Genomic DNA, 18,759 nt, shown 5'->3' with positions numbered 1-18,759 from the left:
ATGGGGATTCACAGCAGGAACAGGCGCCCTGAGACAGGACTGGGCAGTGTCCAGTGACTGATATGAGTACAGACGAGTGAGCCAGGCTTAGAGTGATGAGATGAGCCGAGAGTGGTCAGAGGGGCCCTGTCCTGAGGGCCTTGTATGTGAGGGACTGGGCTCCATTGTGCATAAGAAGGGAAGACACTGGGGTGTTCTGTGGGATGTGGTGGAGAGGATATGTTCTAAGGCACAATTTCAGAGATGTGACACTTTGTCTGTTACATGGGTCATGGACAGCAGGCATGGGAGTCAGCAAGGAGCCCAGCTGGAAGGCCTACCTGTTCAGGTCGTAGAGGATGGTTCCAGGATGGAAAGAGTTGAAGTGCGAGAAGTGACTGGATTCAGTGTTGGTACATTTTTAAGATGGTGTTAGCAGTAATTCAATGGAAAACCACCCATTTGCTTCCTTGTCTGAATTCCACAACTGATTGAAGCTGGCTTACTGCAACAAACCCAATACAACATATAGGAATTATAAAAATCAACACCAAGGAAAACATAAATATTTAGATGTGAAGGCTAAACTAACATTTAGTTAAGGCTAAAGCTAGCATATTACTAGGCAAGCTGGAGCATTTGAAACATTTAGTGAAAGTGTTTTAGAAAATATATTTGTGTGTGTGCTTGTGTGTTACTTTCTAATATATACTTATATCAAATGTATTTACTATATGCATATTTACTTTTATAAATTATAAAGTATTTCTATTATATATTTATATATTATATAATATATACAATATGTACTTATATATGAAAATATACATATTTTATATATACATTTATGTATCCAATACATATGGAGAGATATTTAGTTTTAGGAATTGGCTCATGTCATTGCAGAGGTCGTCAAGTCCAAAATCTGTGGGGTAGGGTAGGACACCAAGTGGAGACCCCAGGAAGAACTGATGCTGAAGTTCAAGTCTGAAAGCAGTCTCCCCATGAGTTCCTCTGCCTTGGGGGAGGACAGGATTATATTTTTGTATTATGACCTTAAGCTGATTGCATAAAGCTCACTTGCATTATGGAAGGTAATCTACTTTACTCAAGCTCTACCTATTTAAATATTAACCTCATCTAAAAAAATAAGTTCACAGAAACATCTAGAAAAACGTTGATCAAAGATCTGGGTACTGTGGCCTAGGCAAGTTGACACAGAAAATTGACCTTCACTTGGGGCCATGGTGACAGGGCCAGTCCCTTGTTTCCTGCACAGGCACAGTCTCAGATTTCACACTTAGACAAGGTCAAAGCAAATTAACTCCAAGATTTTCAAAGAACTCGACATCTACAAAGTCAGCAAATAAGAATAAAAACCTCAGAAATCCAAAGAGCTTCTTCAGCACTGCTAAAGAGAGAGGGTCCTTTCTGGAGCCCCCAAGACACAGGAGCTACTGGGCTGCAGTCCTAGAAATGTCCTTCTTTCTCCCTACAGGTCTCACAAAGCCTTACCGCCAACCTCAGTGATGTCACCTGAGCTAGGGCTTTGGTTTTCCGATCATTTTTGTGAGCTTCAAAGTGTGATATAGGGATTTTCTTGTAATGATTTTTCTTTGATGGACTTTCACAACCTCTCCTGGCGGCTCTGACATCCCTGCCTGGTCCCTGGAGGGAAGGGACTGTCCTGAACTTCTTTTCAGTATCCTTTTGCTAGGAGTGATCAGTAGACTTGGAGTCAGGGGCGCCCACACTCTCTTCTCCTCTCTACTGCACGGTGCTTTAAGCTTCCGGGGGACAGGGGGTCTCCATAGTCCGCAGTTCTGATGAATATCATTGTCCCATGTCCTGAAATAAAAGCACATGTGTACACGTCAGCTGAAATAAGGAGTCCAGGTAAAGGTTAATTCAGGAATTCACTTGACAATCAAGGTGAGGAGGTCAAGTCCTGGGAAATAGTCCGACAGAGTGTTCTGAGGAACTGCTCTGAGGTCTACAGATCTGAGTGCAGTTTATATACTTTTTAGCAAAGCAGTGTATGTGTAGGAAAGGGCTTATGCATCTAATAGTCATATACTTCAAGGATAACACAAACAAGAACTATCTGGTTATGCATCAAACAAGGTTTGGAGTGTTGGTGTTGTCTATGTGTGGAGGGAGGCGATGACCATGGTCTTACTTTTTCCCTCAATCTTTAAGAAATGCTGCTGGGAAATGTGAGAGCGAGGTACCCTTTACCTTTTCTGTTGTGGATCTGTCCAGCTGGCATCTTCAGTCGAGAGATGTGGGGTTGCATATTCATTCTAACACAGGCTTAGGATGGCTGCACGACTCCTTCACAGTGCAGCCTGGATTTTGTACTGACTTTATCCTCCACAGCTTGCTTGTTAGATTCAGCTATGAGACCAGGGACAGAGGTCCCAAAAGTTTGTTTACCCATATAACACCAACGGTTGCATGGAATGCCAAAGTGGGGAGGCTTCTGAGATGCTGGGTTAAGGCCTTTGACTCTCCATTTACACAGAGAGAGAGGGGTGAGTGGATGTGGGGGCTGATGTCCAGACTGGGAGCCCCTGGAGACCTGCAGGATTTCTCTATTGGTGTTTGTTTTTTCCTGAAGTTTGAGGAATATGTAGTCAGGGGGAGAAAGCCTTTGAAGAAGGTGAGAGATATTCAGGAGCCAGGTCTAGGGAGTGGAAAAGGATGAGGTAGCAGAGATAAGCAGAGTAAGGTTGACAAGAGGTAAAGAGAGTCCAGGAGGAGAGGGGCCTGGCCTGAAGGCAGCAGGTCTGGAGCCTGGAGCCTCAGTGCTGGGAGGCCTGAAGCCCATGAGGAATGGGGAGAGTGCAGGGCCGTTTGTTGCCCGGAAAAATCACAGCAGAATTTTGTTTTGTTTTGTTTTTGTATGCTATTAAGATGAATTTGGTAAATAAGCCAGCGTGGGAAATAAGGGCCTACTCTTCAAGGATAACTTTTGCAGTCTTCTCCCAGTTTGACCTCATCACGAGTCTCCTGAAGAAGGGAGCCAGGCACCATCACAAGGCCCATGAAGCCTGCTGTTTCTACTGTACTCCCCCTGTCTCTGTACTTCCCCCTACAGGGTGGGATGAAGGAGGCAGGAGTGCGAGATTGGGGGAGGAAGGAGGAGTGTGGAGGCTTGCGGCACTTACTTCTGTGCTTCCTTTCTCTGAGGTTATTGCTTGAGTTCCTGCCTTCCTGCTGCCACCCCACCCCTCACCTGAGCAAAGCACAGCTGCCCAGGAAGCCCCTCATGGCCTCAGACCCACCCGTACATCTCCTCTGAGTCCTCTCCTTCAGGCCACTGCCAAGGAGTGAGCCCAAGTGAGCCTCACCCAAATGGGCTGTATCCTCTGACAGACACTGACTTTGCCCAAACATTCTTGAAAGTTCTGGAGATCAGAAAGTCACTGTGATTCTTCAGACTTGCTGCAGAACCTTGGACCTTTCTCAAGGGCAAATCGATGCTCAGGGAACAAGATCTGCCCTGACTTTGTCTAAGACCCCAGGGCAGTATGGCAACGCAGGGTTCGAATGTGGTGAAGTATAACTGGGACAGGGTCTCCAGTGCCTGCACTTGATTTTTCGCTCCTTTTGTTTCCAGCCCACGCCTTTTGTCTTAGTTGTGACTTCTCTGTCTACTGCACTAAAATTATCCCTTTTAGAAGCAATTTAAGAAAGGTTCAGTGCTATGGAAACGTGAAAGATTGTCTTAGGGGAGGAAGTATCTGGTGTTGGGTTTTAATTAACATCTTGGTTTTTAAAAATCTGTAATTTATTGAGTTTGGGGCTTAGTTTTACAATATTTTAAAAGTGAGCTATTCTCTCCCTGACTCCCATGCAGATGGATAATTACACTAAAAGATAGACTTCCAATAGTTCCGAGAAAGTCAAAATCACCAAGTTATCTCATTTTCTGGAGACATCAATGTCAAACATTTGGTAAGGAATCTTCCAGGTTCTCCCTATTTAAAACATATATTATGTAAGTGGGATTACTGGCGTTATAATTCTGCTTGTTCTTTTTTTTTTTTTTAAGATTTTATCTTTTTCCTTTGTCTCCCCAAAGCCCCCCCAGTACATAGTTGTATATTCTTCGTTGTGGGTCCTTCTAGTTGTGGCATGTGGGACACTGCCTCAGGGTGGTTTGATGAGCAGTGCCATGTCCGCGCCCAGGATTCGAACCAACGAAACACTGGGCCGCCTGCAGCGGAGCACGCAAACTTAACCATTCGGCCATGGGGCCAGCCCCTCTGCTTGTTCTTAACCTTTGACAAAAGCTTCTGTAGGGGAGGAGGACTTTTCCTCTACCTAATGTGGGTTCGTCTGGCCGGAGAAAGAATTAAATTCACATGAGACAGAATAGCAAGAGAAAATTAAACAAAGCTTTATGAGGACCATGGCCCGGGGCCTTTCTTCGTGAAGGAAGAAAGGGCACTGAAGAAGTGGGGTGCACAGAGTGGTTATATACCCCCAAACAGGGTGTTTCACATGTGATTGAAATGTCCCTCCCACAATAGTCACAAGATTGCCCTGTTGGCACAGTGCCTGATGGACACAGCAGGTAGTGGTCTGCTATCTCAGAGGGCGTAGCAGGAGGTAAGTCTATTGTCTCAAGCTGGGTGGTCACAGGTGAGCGTAGCAAACAGTTGCTAACCTAAGGAAAGATGCTTAATCCTTAAAGAAATGCCAACGTTGGGAGGGGGAGTCAATCATGGGAGATTACCACACAAGTACAGTAAACAAAATGCGGATTTAAGTCCTTGCCTTTGGCATTGATTAAGAGTTTCTAGAGACAAGGTCATCTCCCCTTCTTCCTGGTACAGAGAGGGAGGCATCTTTATAGATAGAGATTTACCTTACAAATGTAAATGTCTCCTAACAAAGGGCAAGCAAGTTCTACTTTTCAGTTGCTTTCCTGTCTGCAAAGAAACCAGCCTCAAATAATCATGCCAAAGAGACATATGTTGGGGTGGCCAATTCCAGACTCCTACACCTCACAGTGAGTTGGACACATTTTTTCATAGCAACACATTAAAATCTAGCTTATGCCTTTTATTAGCGGCAAAGAATTTTACCACATGACCTTTCTTTGGGGACGATGGATGGAAATGACCTACATCTTCACTGTGGTACTGGTGACATGGGTGTGTGCAATTGGCAAAATTCAGCCAGGTGTCCATTTCAAATAGATGCAGTACATCATATGTAAAGTACTCTGGAATGAAGTTGGTTTAAAAAATATCATCCTCTTTGAACTTTGTACTTTGGTTATGTAAAAACAACAAAACACCTTGTTCTTCTGGCTAAAAGACTCACACACACATTTCTTCTCTGCAACTTACTCTCAAATGGTCATCCATTTATGCATTCAGAGATGGATCAAACAGCTTAAGTCAAGCGGTAACAAATGACAAACTACATAGAAGCAGAAAATAAAGGTTAGAAATAATAATATTAAATTTTTTGAAATGTATTTCGCCTTTAGCTTTTTCCATGCTTTTTCTTCTTGTCTCTTCCTTTCTTCAACACTTTCCCCCTTTCCTCCCTCCTATCCCCACTCTATCCTTTACATTTTATTCCCTGCATATTTGAATCCGTGGTCAACCCGCATCACTGCCTCCAACCCGCAGAGGTCAGGTACCAAGACCAGAGTGGGCTTTTTGCCTGAGTATTTTGTAAGCTGTAAAGTGCTACTGGGCCAGCTGGAGCTGGATTCAAACAGGAAGGTCTCCTGGTGGACACTTTCCTTTCCGGGGGGAAGCAAGGCTGTAGGAAGGGTTTTCTATTGTGAGAATCCAAGGTCCAGGCACTGTGGAGGAGGAGGCTGCCTCAGAAACACCTCTGATGCTGTTTAAAATAAGCCAGATTCCACATCCCCCTGCAGACTTCCAGTTTCCAGGGACCCAGGCAGGTCTGCATTTTCGCAATGGGCAGGAGTAACCGCCCAGGAGTTTGGGAGGCAGGAACCGAAGTGCAGCTGGCTCCCCTCCCACTCTGCCCATAAGCGCCTTTTTTCTGCTTTTATAACGAGGAGCAACCTTTCTTTCCTTCAAGCCAGGGTTGGGGGAGGGCGGGTGTCAATCAGCCCTGTAATCTCTGGCCCAGCGCTCTTGAAAATAAGCCCAGGTGCCGCCCAGGAAACTCGGTGGTTTCCGGTTTCCCAAGCATCCGCCCTGAGTTTTTCAGTTGGTTTCTGGACCCAGAAGTGGCGCGCATCTGCAAGGAGGAAGACTCAGCCTTGCTTGTGAGTCTGGGGTCCAAAGGCGAGAGTGGACGAGAAAAAGGAGTTTATGGGGCAGAAAAGAAGGGGGCTGGAAGCCGGGTGGGGTGGAGGGGAAACGATTTGTTCAGAAGACGACCTGGGTGGCTTGTTGGGGGAAGGGCAGCCATGCACAGTTCCTGGGGAGCACCCCAAATCCGGAGCCCTAGACAGTCAGAGCCTCTCCTGCCCCCCAGAAAGAGTGGCTGTGGCTTCATCTCTGTTGCAAGCATCTTTAATTGCCTTGGAACAAACCCAGCATACTATTATTCTTAAAGTATTGAAAGTCTTTTTTGGTTGGGGAGGGATGAGCTGAATGAGACAGTTTGCTGGAACTGCCGCCCCTAGGAAGTCCTCAAGAAGGGTTGACATCATGAAGGGAAGGGCTTGGGACCAGCTGTCAGGAGAGTTGGGTTCCATCTGCCTCTTTACAGTCTCACTCCCCTTGTGATCTTTAGCAATCGAAAGAATCTCTCTGAGATGGGACAGGACCCACACCTGGTCTAGCTAAATATATTGTCATGGTCAAAGAAGTTAATTAATAAAAATGGGTGTGAAACCTAAGAAACTGTTAAAACTTTCTGTTGCCTGACGTTTCCATCCATAGAAAAAGTGTAGGGGAAGGGTCTTAGTGGAACGGTTGTTAATGGTGGGTATAGTTGAACTTTTAAAAAGCGTTTTCAGGGGAGCCAAAGGTGAAATGAACATAGTTCCTGCTCCTGGAGTGGCTGATTATCTAGTGAGGGGAGTATAATTTGGTAGGATGGGGTTCAAGGCAGGACTCGCTTGGCAGCATGAGGAAGGTTCACACCCTGGGCTAGACAAGTGGTTCTAAAAGTCACCTACACGTTGAAATCGCCGAGGGAGCTTGAAAAGATGCTAAGGCTTAGGCTCAACCCAAGGGATACTGATTCAATTGGTTTTGCCCTTGACTTGGGCATATGGATAGTAGAAACTCTCCAGGTGGTTCTAGGAAGCTGCCAAGGTTGAGGAGCATGGGTGAGATGTTCCAAAGACCAAGAGATGTCTGTTGTGGGTAAGACACAGCTTTCAGTAGAAGGAGTCTTTCAGGATGGCATTATTGTGATTATTATTGAGACATAGTTCATATATCACATACTTCACCCTGTAAAGTGTATGTTAGGTGGATTTTAGTATAAGCCTGAGGTTGTGCCACCATGACCACCATCTAATTGGGATGATCTATTAGCATGTGCAGGTCTGATGGGTTGGAAGGCAGAGGTGAGAGTAATGCAGAGGAGGGAGATGCTTAAGCAGTGGCATCTTGGTGGGACAGAGTGAGGAGATGGGGGGAGTCCACTCTTACAGTAACCCAGGGGACGTGCCGCCAGAGAAATGGGGGTGCTGCCAGACAGCAGGCTGTGGCAGCTGTGGGCTTTGATGGTAGAATAGAGGCATTATGTGTTCAATTCTTGGGGCCTTATGGTTCTACCTGGGGACAGGCACAGTGTTCAGGAAGCCTTTGCAGTTTTCTAGGCTGAGGTGGATGAAAGCCTGGACTAAGGTAGTGGCTGTGGGATTGAAAAGGGTTTGGAGGAGCTGACTTTGAGTCCATGAGGCAGGGGAAAAAGGTATCAGAAAGGACCAAGGATGGTGACGCTAAGGGAACTCGGGGTGGGAGAGAGGCTGGTGTGGTGGGTAGTGTAGTTTGCTTGTAGACCTGTTCAATTTGAGGGGCAGATCTGTCCAGAGGTGCAGATGTCCTGAGGCAGGTTGGAAAGGGGAGTCTGGAGAGAGGTGCGTGTTGGATTGAATACTGGGGAGCTGCCTCATTGGGCTTGTGATCCCCCAGGCACTGAATAAAGAGATCCCCTGGGAGCCCCAGGAAAGTGGACCTGACTGGATCTAGAGTCACTGGGAGGAAGAGGAGGAGATTCTAATGGTTGGAATCTAAGAGAGTTTCGACTCTGAGTGATTCAACTGGGGAAGTTACTTCTGGGAGGCAGAGGTGGCTGAAGGCAGGAAGAAGACACAGAAAGGCTGGCCAGTGGCATGTCTGTACAGGGGCTCAGTGAGACCAGCACTGCTCTGTGGCAGGAAGTCCGCTTTGGTGGGAGGGCTGCAGTGATTGGGTGCCTCTGAGGCTGGGGCCCTAACACTCAGCTGCCCAGAGCCTGTCCCTGCTATTTGGCTATACTCCCTCGGGCTCTAAGCTTCGTAGGGATCCTCAACGGCAGGCTTTCTGTTTAATTTTTATTTTTTTGAGGAAGACTGCCCGTGATCTACCATCTGTGCCCATCTTCCTCTACTTTCTATGTGGGACGCCTGCCTAGCATGGCTTGCCAAGCTGTGCCTAGGTCTGCACCTGGCATCCGCCTAAGCAGAACGTGCCAACTTAATGCTGGGCCACCTGGCCAGCCCCAAATCACCTGCTTTTATAGCCCTGGACTGGAATGAATGTCAGTTCCCTCAGTTCCCCCTGGGTGTTGTTCAGGCTTTTATACTCCGCCTGGGCTTGGGAGGGTAAGTTACATTCATTGGCAGGTAGTTCTCTCTGCTGGCTCAGGATTGGACGGGGTGTGATATGAGGATGTTTTCTGGGAGGGAGCCTACAGAGCTGCCCCGGTGAAGTCTTAAAAGTTTTTGCTGCCACATTCCTGGCTCAGATGAGCTCCTCAGAGCTTGTGGACTTGCTGGAGGTTGTTCATTTCAGCCATGTGGCTGTGCTATGTTCTGCCCTTCCTGGCCGGCACTGCCCTTTTTGCCCACCTGCATACAGCTGCAGGTGAGTGGGGTTATTTGCAGTCCGCAGCCAAGGGGGAACCATGGGGCCTTGCGAGGGGCCTGTGGCACGGGGCGGGGTGGGGTGGGGGGGCTGGGAGGGATGGGGAGGGGTGCGGCAGCGGTTGGAGCAGGATTTTTCCCTTCGTTTTTCCGTTTTCTACCCAGTCTTTCATTCACCCCTCACACCCCACCCCACCCTGCCATTTTCTGGTCTCATCTTAATCTCTTTGCTATACTTGGGGTTGTAGGGGAGAAAAAATAATTTTCCCTCAACCCTTCTGAGTTCCTAGCTGAGACCCCTGTAATCAAAGACAGATTAAGAAGAGAAAAACAACCCAAAGTTTATTAACAGGTGTACCTCCTGTATCCAGGAGAGACTCCCAGGGAGATCCCTTCCTCTGAAGAGTGCCTCAGAATTCAGGATCACATCCATCTTAATAGGGAAGGGGAGGTGGTCTGTAGGGAGAGCACATGATTTAGGAAAGGTGAATGGGCCCTTAGAAGAATAGATGGGGGATTTGGTAGTTTGTGACAAAGTTAGGGCACGGTGTCTCCTCTGCTGTCATAAGAATCGATCTTTGGTTAATGAAACTCGCCTGTGATCTGTGCCAGTTGACTTCCTTTTGGAGGACCTATCTTGAGGTAGACAAGGGGAATTCAGACAAAGCTTCTCCCTGCATTTGCTTTTTTTTAAAAAAATTATTGAGGTCGTATTGGTTTATAACATTGTGTAATTTCAGGTGTAAACTATTATATATCAGTTTCTGTATAGACGCATTGTGCTCACCACCAATAGTCTAGTTTTCATCCGTCACCATACATATGTGCCCCTTTGCCCCTTTTCACCCACCCCCCAACCCCTTCCCCTCTGGTAACCACTAATCTGTTCTCTTTATCTATGTGTTTATCTTCCCTGTAGGAGTGAAATCATATGGTGTTTTGCTTTCCTTGTCTGGCTTATTCGCTTAACTTAAGACCCTCAAGGTCCATCCATATAGTTGCAGATGGGATGATTTTTTTTTTTAAAGGCTGAGTAGTATTCCATTGTGTCCATATGACACATTTTCTTTATCCATTCATCCGTAGAAGGGCACTTGGGTTGCTTTCATGTCTTGGCTATTTTGAATAATGCTGCAGTGAACATAGGGGTGCATAAATCTCTTTGTATTGTTGGTTTCATGTTCTTTGGGTAAATATGCAGTAGTGGGATAGCTGGATCCTATGGTAGTTGTATTTTTAGTTTTTTGCGAAATCTCTGTTTTCCATAGTGGCTGCACCAGTTTGCATTCCACCAGCAGTGAATGAGGCTTCCCTTTTCTCCACATCCTCACCAACAGTTGTTATTTTTTGTCTTGTTAATTATAGCCATTCTGACAGGTGTAAGGTGATATCTGATTGTAATTTTGATTGCATTTTCCTAATTATTAGGGATGTTGAACATCTTTTCATGTGCCAGTTGGCCATCTGTAAATCTTGTTTGGAAAAATGTCTCTTCATATGCTGTGTTCTTTTTTACTTTTTTGAGGAAGATTAGGCCTGAGCTAACATCTGCTGCCAATCCTCCTCTTTTTACTGAGGAAGACTGGCTGTGAGCTAACATCCCTGCCTGTCTTCCTCTACTTTCTGTGTGGGACGTCTGCCACAGCATGGCTTGCCAAGAGCTGCATAGCTCCGCACCTGGCATCCGAATCGTGGCGCTCTGGACCATCGAAGCAGAAGGTGGGAACCTAACTGCTGCGCCACCTGGCCGGCCCCTGCTCTGTCCATTTTTTGATCAGATTGTTTCTTTGATGTTGGGTTGTATGAATTCTTTATAGTGTGGTAATTAACTCCTTGTTGGATGTTTGATTTTCAAGTGTATTCTCCCAGTTGGTGGACTGTCTTCGTTTTGTCCATGGTTTACTTTGCCTTGCAGAAGCTTCTTGGTGTGATGTAGTCTTGGTGTTTTATGATTGATCCTTTGCTGGTGTGTTTGTGGTAGTATGACATCACAGATTGTCCCTGCCACCGCTGGGTAGGGGGGCAGGAGCTGTGTTTTCTGATCCCGCCTTCTCTGCTGTAGTTGGGAGGGTAGAGAAACTCTGCCTTTGTGCGCGCTGCCACAGCCACCTGGCAGGTTGCACTCACATGGCGGGGCCAGTGTGCTCCATGGGGACCAGCTGAGTTGGAGCACTAGATGGGAGGTGCACCTATGCCGTGGCTGAGATGCACACCTCAGTGGGGAGCTGATCCACAGGTGAGGCCACCACGGCACTGTGGATGCTACTGCGGGCCAGGCTACCACGCAGAAAGTGTTCGTACTTGGGCTGGCTGCCGTCCTCCTCCATTCACACTCCTACCCGGCCACTGTGTGAGGTTATGAGACTGGGATCACTGCTGCTGGGGAGGTGGAGAGGTGCCCTCACCTAGTTCCACTGCGTTCTGGGCATCTAGTCCACCCACCTTCAGATGGATGGCAGTGTGGGTCTCTCAGGTGTCCTTTTGTGCTGTGTAGGGAATTCTCTGTTGGTTCATGAATATCTGTTTAGTTATAACTTAGAGGGAAGAGACCAAGGGAACAACTCACTCTGCCATGATGCTGACGTTACTCCCCATTTGCTTCTTTTCAAGGGCCTACCACTCAAAATAATCAATACATCAAAGAGACATATTTTGGGGTGACATATCCTATTACCCTTCAGTGTGCCATCCACTTTGGTTCTTCCTGTTAGAACACGTCACTGCTTCTGACACCCTTGGGGCCTGGACTGCTGCCTTGGTTGGTGCTTTGAATGGCACTCAAGGGACGTTGGAGGTCTGAGGCTCAGAACACACTTCCCACCGGTTTGTGGGGTGCCCTCTCAGGGCCCTGAGTACTGTCTTCTCTGCTCCTGTCTGAATTCCTGCTTTGGACAACAAGGAGAATCCAGGCAGTCAGCTCTCAAGGGTCTCAGTCCTAGGAGTTAGGGACCTTTTTCTAGTGACCAGGAGCTCTATGGGGGAGCCCAGGCTCTAACCACACTTCCTCCTGCTGTGGGTACTGAGGCTGCTCCTGACTCTCACACCGAGGGAGGCTAGAGTCTGAAGGCTTCTGGCTAAGGGATTCAATCTGTGACCTCTCTGGCCTCTTCCCTCCTCCCTTCTCACTCTCCCTTCCCAATGTTAACTCTAATATTCTGATACGCCAGCTTCCCACACCAGACTCTCTCCTAGCCTCCTCCCCTGTCATATCATGTGCCCCCTCGGTCGTTTGACCTCTCCCCACTGCCATCCCCTACTCTCTGCAGTTCTCTGACCCCTCTCTACTATATCCTTCCCCTCCCCCTTCCCCCCACTCCAAGTCCTTCCTCCACCCCTCATGGGTCATTGTCTACAAGGCACCTTCACCTACGTGGCTCTCCCAAACTATCCTGAACCCTAACTTTCCAGGGTGTCTTTTGTCCAGAGAGTTTTCCCTCCATCCCTACTCTCCTAATACCTTCACCATGGGGAGCCCTGAGGCATATTGCACAGCCCCTCATGCGCAGACCTGTCCCCTGTCTTGGTGCTCCATCCTCCTAACTCCCCTCCAGTGCAGGCTCCTGCTCCTGCCCCTCTACCTGACCTGCTCCAACCATGTAGTTCCTTCTCCAGGCTGAGCACCTTGGCATTTCAGATTATTTTCTCTTCTATCCCCCCTCCTTTCTAACTCTCAACTCCTTGGACACACTGCGCTGACTCTTTGAGACCCTGCCACCCGCCTTTCCCAGGGGATGGGAAAGGTCCATGCCCTGGCAGGTCCATCCAGCTTGCCACCAGGGGCCTCGCCATGCCTCTTCACCTCTGGACCAAGGCCCACACTTTCACCTCCCCCATTAGGTAACGGCCCAACCTAAACTCTCTTGTGTCACAATCCACCCCTATGCCTGAGGCCTCAAGCCTCACTCTCCCTGGGCCCCAACTCGTTCACCCATGGTGAGCCCTCACCCCTCGCTCCCCATCTCACTGTATCCCATCTTCGCACCACAGTCAAGCTGACCATGGATCCCTCCCATCCCAGGCCCCTAACATCCCCTGACTCTGCCCTAATGACACCTCCCCTTCTCTATGGCCTTCTTGCCTCTCCCTTGCCCCCTGCAGGCCAGCCTGTCCCCTACCTGGCCCCTTAGGCAGCCCCTGCCTCCCTCTCCGGGCACCTGACCTACATGTTTGCCCATCTCCATCCCCCACCTTCTGCAATTCCCTCTCCTCCTTTGCCCTTTCCTACTTTCCTATATTGGAAAGCTCATCCTTGTGCCTTTGCACATGTGCGTTTTCTGCATCCTCCAGACCCTGAGAGACTCAGGACAGCACAACTTTTCTATTAAACATCTTACGTGCAGTTATTTCTGTAAATTCCACAAATTTCCGCAAATTGACAGTTTCATGTGGTCTCCTCCTTGCCCAGGATCCCCCAGTCTTCGTTATAACCTCACAGTGGTGTCTCACCATGGATCTGTGCAACCGAGATTTTTTGCTGATGGATACTTGGATGGTCAGCCCTTCCTGCACTATGACAGTGAGAAAGGCAGGGCAGAGCCCCGTGGGCTGTGGGCAGGCGCTGTCCTGGGAGCGGAAACCTGGAACACAGAGACAAAAGACTTAACAGAGAAGGGGAAGGACCTCAAAATGACTCTGGCAGACATCCTGGCCCTGCAGGACCAGAAAGGAGGTGAGTGTGGGGAAGGGACACAGGTGATATGAGATCTTTTCCAGGAAAGTTTGGGGCAGACAGCAAAGACCTGTGTCATTCCACCGGATTTGCTTGCAAGTGAGGGTGGGGAATGGGGCCTGTGGAGTTCAACAGGGAGGTGGCCATTACTCAGCCAGCACAGGAAGACATGGAGGACGGAAGCCGGTGGGGGGGGGGGGTGTTCCTGGCTAGAGTTTCTCACTTGGGCAGGGAAGGCAGAGGGACAGAGAATGGAGAAGTCACTGCTCGGTGGGGGCAGACTCTCACTCCCTCCAGGAGATTCGGGGCTGCGAGATCCAAGAAGACAACAGCGCCAGGGGCTTGTGGCATTTCTGCTATGATGGGGAGCTCTTCCTCTCCTATAACCCGAAGACCAATGAGTGGACGGTGGCCAAGTCCTCGGCTCAGACCCAGGCTATGGAGATCAAGAAGTCCTGGGAAGCAGATGGCTTTCAAAGCCAGGATTACCGTGCCCGTGTGCAGGGAGAGCTCTGTGGAAGACTGCGGAGATATCGGAAATCCTGGATGGGCTTCATGGACAGAGCAGGTATGACCCTGGAGCAGGACCTACTTGTCCTCCAGGCCCCTAGAGCCTCCCCGCCAACTCTGCCCGAGGAAACCCACCCTGCACTATGGGATGCATGTATGTTGTGATGGGGTGTTGTGTTGTGATTTGCCTGTTGTGTTAAAGCCACTGGATAAAGAAACCACACAGGTGGGCAGGGCAATGAACCGTTCCAGTGTCCATAATCCAGTGAAGCGGTGTGCCCTCAGACAGAACACTGAAACTGGGAAGGTGGGTGTCAGGCAGGAGAGGAAGCCTCCTTCTGAGGTGCGAGTCCCCCTGACTCCCAGCCTGCCTGTCACAAAGAAGCCACCCGTCTCATCTCCTTCCACAGCCTCAACACGTGGATCCAAGAGAGTGAACCTCAATCCCACCCATCTTCCTGGCAGTCTAGAGGAATTTGGCCTTAGGGTGCAGGACAGGCTTGGGAAGGTCCGAGGTCAGTGAGGGCTTCAGCCAGAGCTGGGACGGTGTGGGGAGCCCTGTGGCCTCCATCTCCCTCAGAGGGGAGTGGGGCTGGGACACCAGCCTCACTGGCTTCGTGCTTTCTTCCCTAGTGCCCCCAGCAGTGAACGTGACGCTCAGCCAGGCCTCGGGTGGCATGGTCAACCTGACGTGCTGGGCTTTCGGCTTCTCCCCTCGGAACATCTCAGTGACCTGGCGTCAGGCTGAGGAACCCCTGAGCCAGGATGCCCAGCAGTCTGGGGCTGTCCTGCCTGATGGGAATGGCACCTACCAAACCTGGGTGGCCATAAGGATTCCCCAAGGAGAAGAGCAGAGGTTCATGTGTCACGTGGGACAGAGCGGGAACCGCACTGCACACCCTGTGCTCTCTGGTGAGCCTGGGGTGCTCCTGGAGGGGGTCCTGACCCTGGTGGGGCCAGAGGCCTGGGTGGGAGAGAAGAGAGAAGGGCTGTGGCTGTGATGTGCCCAGGTTGTAATAAGGCTCTTTTTCAGGAAAGGCCGTGGTGCAGCAGAGTGGATGGGCAATCAGTCTGGCTGTTGTTGGTATTATTATTATTGCTGTGACTGTGTGTGTCGTATGTTACATAAGAAGAAGACAAAACCAGCTGCAGAGAGCCCAGGTGAGAAAACTGGGTAGTGAGCGGACATGGCTGGGCTCTGCCTGGGATGTAGGGCCCTCTTATCTCCCTATGCACGATAGAAGTGAGGATGACAAGCCTCTGTAAGGAGAGCTGAGGGTTAGAGTACTTGTGAGGGGAAGGGGGGCCACATCAGCATCTACACCCCTTGGTCCTGCCCACAGCCAAGGCCAGGCTGGGCCCCTTGAGTGTGCAGCTGTGGCCACTCCTTGCTCTGGGTAAGGACTGGGCAGCAGGGAGGACCGTGGCTCTGTCAGAGGGAGGACCCTCTGTCTCTGTAACTCAAGCTCACCAGCTCATCCAGGGGGAATGTATTGGGATCATGTGCCTGTTGGGAAAGGCCTGAGTGACCATGGAATCAGAAGGAACAAGCAGTAAAAGTGTCTGTGACCTAGTGGGAGTGTCACACAGTGGGGAGGCATAGGACTGAGAGGGGACACCTGTAGTCCCTTCCTGCCTGTACCCGCTCCCCCAGTTCTCCAGCCACTATGAGGAATGCAAGTAGAAGACCCACGAGGCCCAAAGTGGGGGTCACCGGTTGGTGCCCGAGCCCTGCCTAGGACATCCCGTTGGGAGGTCCCACTTGCAACAACAGTTGGGCCCTGAGCACTGTTGGTCATCTTCTGTCCATGTTGTAGACCCTCCAATTCCTCCTCCAGGAACCATCTCCCGAGTGTTGTTTCCTTGGGGTCCCTCTGGCCTCTACACCTTCCTAGTTCCCAGGACACGCGCTCATGCTTCCTGGAGTTTCCTTGCAGATAATATGGAAGAGCAGAAGAGCAGATCACCCTGGACCATGTGGGGAGAGAGGACAGACCATTCTCAGGGCAGCTGTGTTGACTGTTTGTATCCCACCTGCAGGTTTTTCCTGCCCAGCGCCTTGGGGTCCAGTCCAAGGGGGCATGCAGAGTGGGCTCTGGGGCTGTGTTTGGGGCCTCACCTGGCTGTCCCTGAGCCAGTTCTCTTCCCCATGGTGGCCACCGCCCTGTACTTTGGAGGAAGGGATGGTCACCATTATTTCCCCACTACCAGTTTGCTTGAGGGGCAAGGAAAGGGGAAGAGGGAGTTTTGTTTTTGGGCAAAGAAGAAAAACAATGCCCGAAAGTGTGAAGGGCTGAGGGGTGCCAGGATGTGGGTCTTTTGTTCCCACCAGTTCTATGTGACCCTTGAGAGGGAAGTAAGTTCTCACCCTTGAACCTAATATCCTTCTCACTTGGCCCTCAGTCCTGGGCAGACTGGGAGAGTTTGTCACCTTCCCCACAGCAAGGGGCTCCATCTGTGTTACAGCCAGAGCAGAGGCCATTGCAGGTCTGTGGTGTATCCTGCTCTGGCCCCCACAGAGGGAACAGCAGTTTAGGTTCCCTTGGGGCAGAAATGGTTGCCTCCCCCTGTCACTGGTGCATTAGTCAAGAATAGAGTGTGAAAGATGTGCTCATTTCTGAAAATACCTACTTTAAATTTTGCTGTCCAAAACTAATGTTTATGTTTTCAGCTGGCTAACCTTAATAGGATTTCCTCATATTTTCATGTGGAATGAAACAGGAATTCATGGGGATCTTCGTGTCTGGGAGGGTTCCATGTGGGAGCTGGGTGTGGTGGCAGTGGCTGTCCCAGGGTGCAGAGATGGGCAGACACCGCCTCAGGCTGAGGGGCCTCAGGAACCCCTGACTCGAGTCAACCCTGATGTCCAGTGGTTAAAGTTCGGCACGTGCTGCTTCGGTGGCCCAAGTTCAGTTCCCAGGCTTGGAACCACATCACTTTCCTGTTGGTAGCCATGCTGTGGTGGCTGCTCACAGAGAAGAACCAGAAGAACTTACAACTATGCACAACTGTGTACTGGGGCTTTCTCATGGGGGAAAGAAGAAAAAAGAAGGAAGATTGTAACAGATGTTAGCTAGGGTGACTCTTCCCCTGCAAACAAAACAAAACAAAACAAAGTGAACCCCTGAGTCCACATTGAGAAGCAGATTTCATTCGGGCAGTTAGAGCAGTGTCCAGTTGAGTCCCTGCTAGAAACAGGAGCAGGAAGGCCTGGGCAGCCTCCGCGCAGCAGCAGCACTCTGGCTGAAGCTGAGATTCCAGGGGCCAGTGGGCCAAGAAGGAGCAAAGAAGGCCAAGTGCCACCTGAGAGCCTGGGTCAGGTGTGAAGGTCACGGCCAGGCCGGACCTCTGCGAGCATTGGGTGCTCCAGGGTCAGGTCGGTACAGACTCTGCCTGCTGGTCAGCTAAGCTTCCTGATGGGCTTTCCATTTCGGAGCTGCTGGCTCAGGGCTGGGGGAGGGAAGGAGGCTGAGCTGCAGCAGGAGGTCAGTGCCTGTGGTGGAGCAGGGCCAGTGGAGCAGACGCCGGCCCTGGTGATCAGGTGCTTGTGCAGGTGAGGAGGCCTGAGAAGTAAGGAGAGAAGGAAGTGTGTGTGTGACCACTCTCAGGCCTGGAGGACCAAGGAGTAGGGGCTTCTCTTTCAGGGAGGCCTCCCACCGTGTTGGGGAGACTGGGGGCTTGAGAGGAGGGGAGGGCCTTGGCTTTCCACTCCTGCATGCTGTCCCTTAGTCCTGTGGCCCTTTCTTCTTCCTGCGTGGTGGGTGATGTAAGCAGGGACAGGCGAGGATGTTGGAGTCGTGGGAGGAGATCAGCAAGGGCTTGGAAGGGTGGGATGAGAGGGAGAAAAAGTGGGGGTGTTATTTTCCCTGATAGAAAGGCAAAATCTGATTTGGGCGCAACTGAAAGAGAATTCCTGAGGGTATAGAAAACAATCTGCAACCTTTCAACACTTACTGGCTTCTCTTTCCCCAGAGCGTTAGCCTGCAACCTCAACACCAGATGGCGTCAACGGACCTGAATGGCACTGAGCAGCTGGGATTTCAGTCTCTGCTGTCAGCCCGAGTCCACTGATTCAACTGAGGAGGCTTAGAATCTGCAGCCAGGAGGCCTGAATTCAGCTCCCTGCTCGGGTCTTACTAGCACTTTCCCTCTTGGTGCCTCAGTTTCCTCATCTAAGAAATGGGGAAAATAACAGTATTTCCAGTTGTGGATGCAGGATCAAGTGTTACTATCCTTGAGGTCTTTATAGCTCACCAGATTATCAATATTTTTATGTCATGTTACAATACCTATATACTAATTATATTGTTGTCAGTGAGCTTTATCTGTGAGTTCCTTTGTTATTGTTCCTCATGAGGAGAGGTGTGTCTCGATGCCTGGACACAGCCTTAAAAAATCTCCACCTCCATCACCGCCAACTCCCAGTGAGTGACAGGTTCACAGCCAAGCGTAAAGGGCTGGGAGGAGCTGGGATGGGACACCTGGGGCCAATGTTCCTGGGTGAGCTTGTGAGGGAAATTCTGCCTGAAGAGGTGACACCTGGTGATGAAGCAATGCTGAAGTGTGACATCAGGGG

The 18,759-nt window shown here is 49.9% G+C and overlaps 1 protein-coding gene and 1 long non-coding RNA gene across 6 annotated transcripts in view; one reads left to right on the top strand and one right to left on the bottom strand.

Annotated features, from left to right (window-relative positions):
* LOC139045864 (uncharacterized) overlaps positions 1 to 18,759 on the bottom strand; it is a 98,942-nt gene that overhangs the window by 55,794 nt on the left and 24,389 nt on the right. Inside the window, exons 2-3 of one of the 2 annotated variants that reach the window (XR_011505101.1) lie at positions 1,516 to 1,827; positions 321 to 484 (exon numbers count right to left, since the gene is read on the bottom strand). This is a non-coding gene — a long non-coding RNA (uncharacterized lncRNA). Of the gene's footprint in view, positions 1 to 320; positions 1,828 to 18,759 lie in introns of both variants that reach the window. The other variant, XR_011505100.1, reaches the window with a different exon arrangement.
* LOC106836299 (MHC class I polypeptide-related sequence A-like) lies at positions 6,101 to 18,501 on the top strand. Of its 4 annotated transcripts, XM_070515301.1 has the most exons (7): positions 6,101 to 6,244; positions 13,410 to 13,673; positions 13,954 to 14,241; positions 14,594 to 14,698; positions 14,817 to 15,095; positions 15,217 to 15,344; positions 18,156 to 18,501. In XM_070515301.1, the coding sequence occupies exons 2-7, from the start codon at positions 13,631 to 13,633 to the stop codon at positions 18,252 to 18,254; spliced, it is 942 nt and encodes a 313-aa protein (XP_070371402.1). In that variant the 5' UTR covers positions 6,101 to 6,244; positions 13,410 to 13,630; the 3' UTR covers positions 18,255 to 18,501. The 4 variants fall into 4 exon arrangements, with proteins under 4 accessions (XP_070371402.1, XP_070371404.1, XP_070371401.1 ...); XM_070515303.1 differs by lacking the exon at positions 14,594 to 14,698; XM_070515300.1 differs by having other exon boundaries at positions 15,217 to 18,501.

This window comes from Equus asinus, chromosome 8, assembly GCF_041296235.1.
Source record: "Equus asinus isolate D_3611 breed Donkey chromosome 8, EquAss-T2T_v2, whole genome shotgun sequence".
NCBI lineage: Eukaryota > Metazoa > Chordata > Mammalia > Perissodactyla > Equidae > Equus > Equus asinus.
Note: the sequence above shows the minus strand (reverse complement) of the source record. Positions and strands in the feature narration are given on the sequence as shown.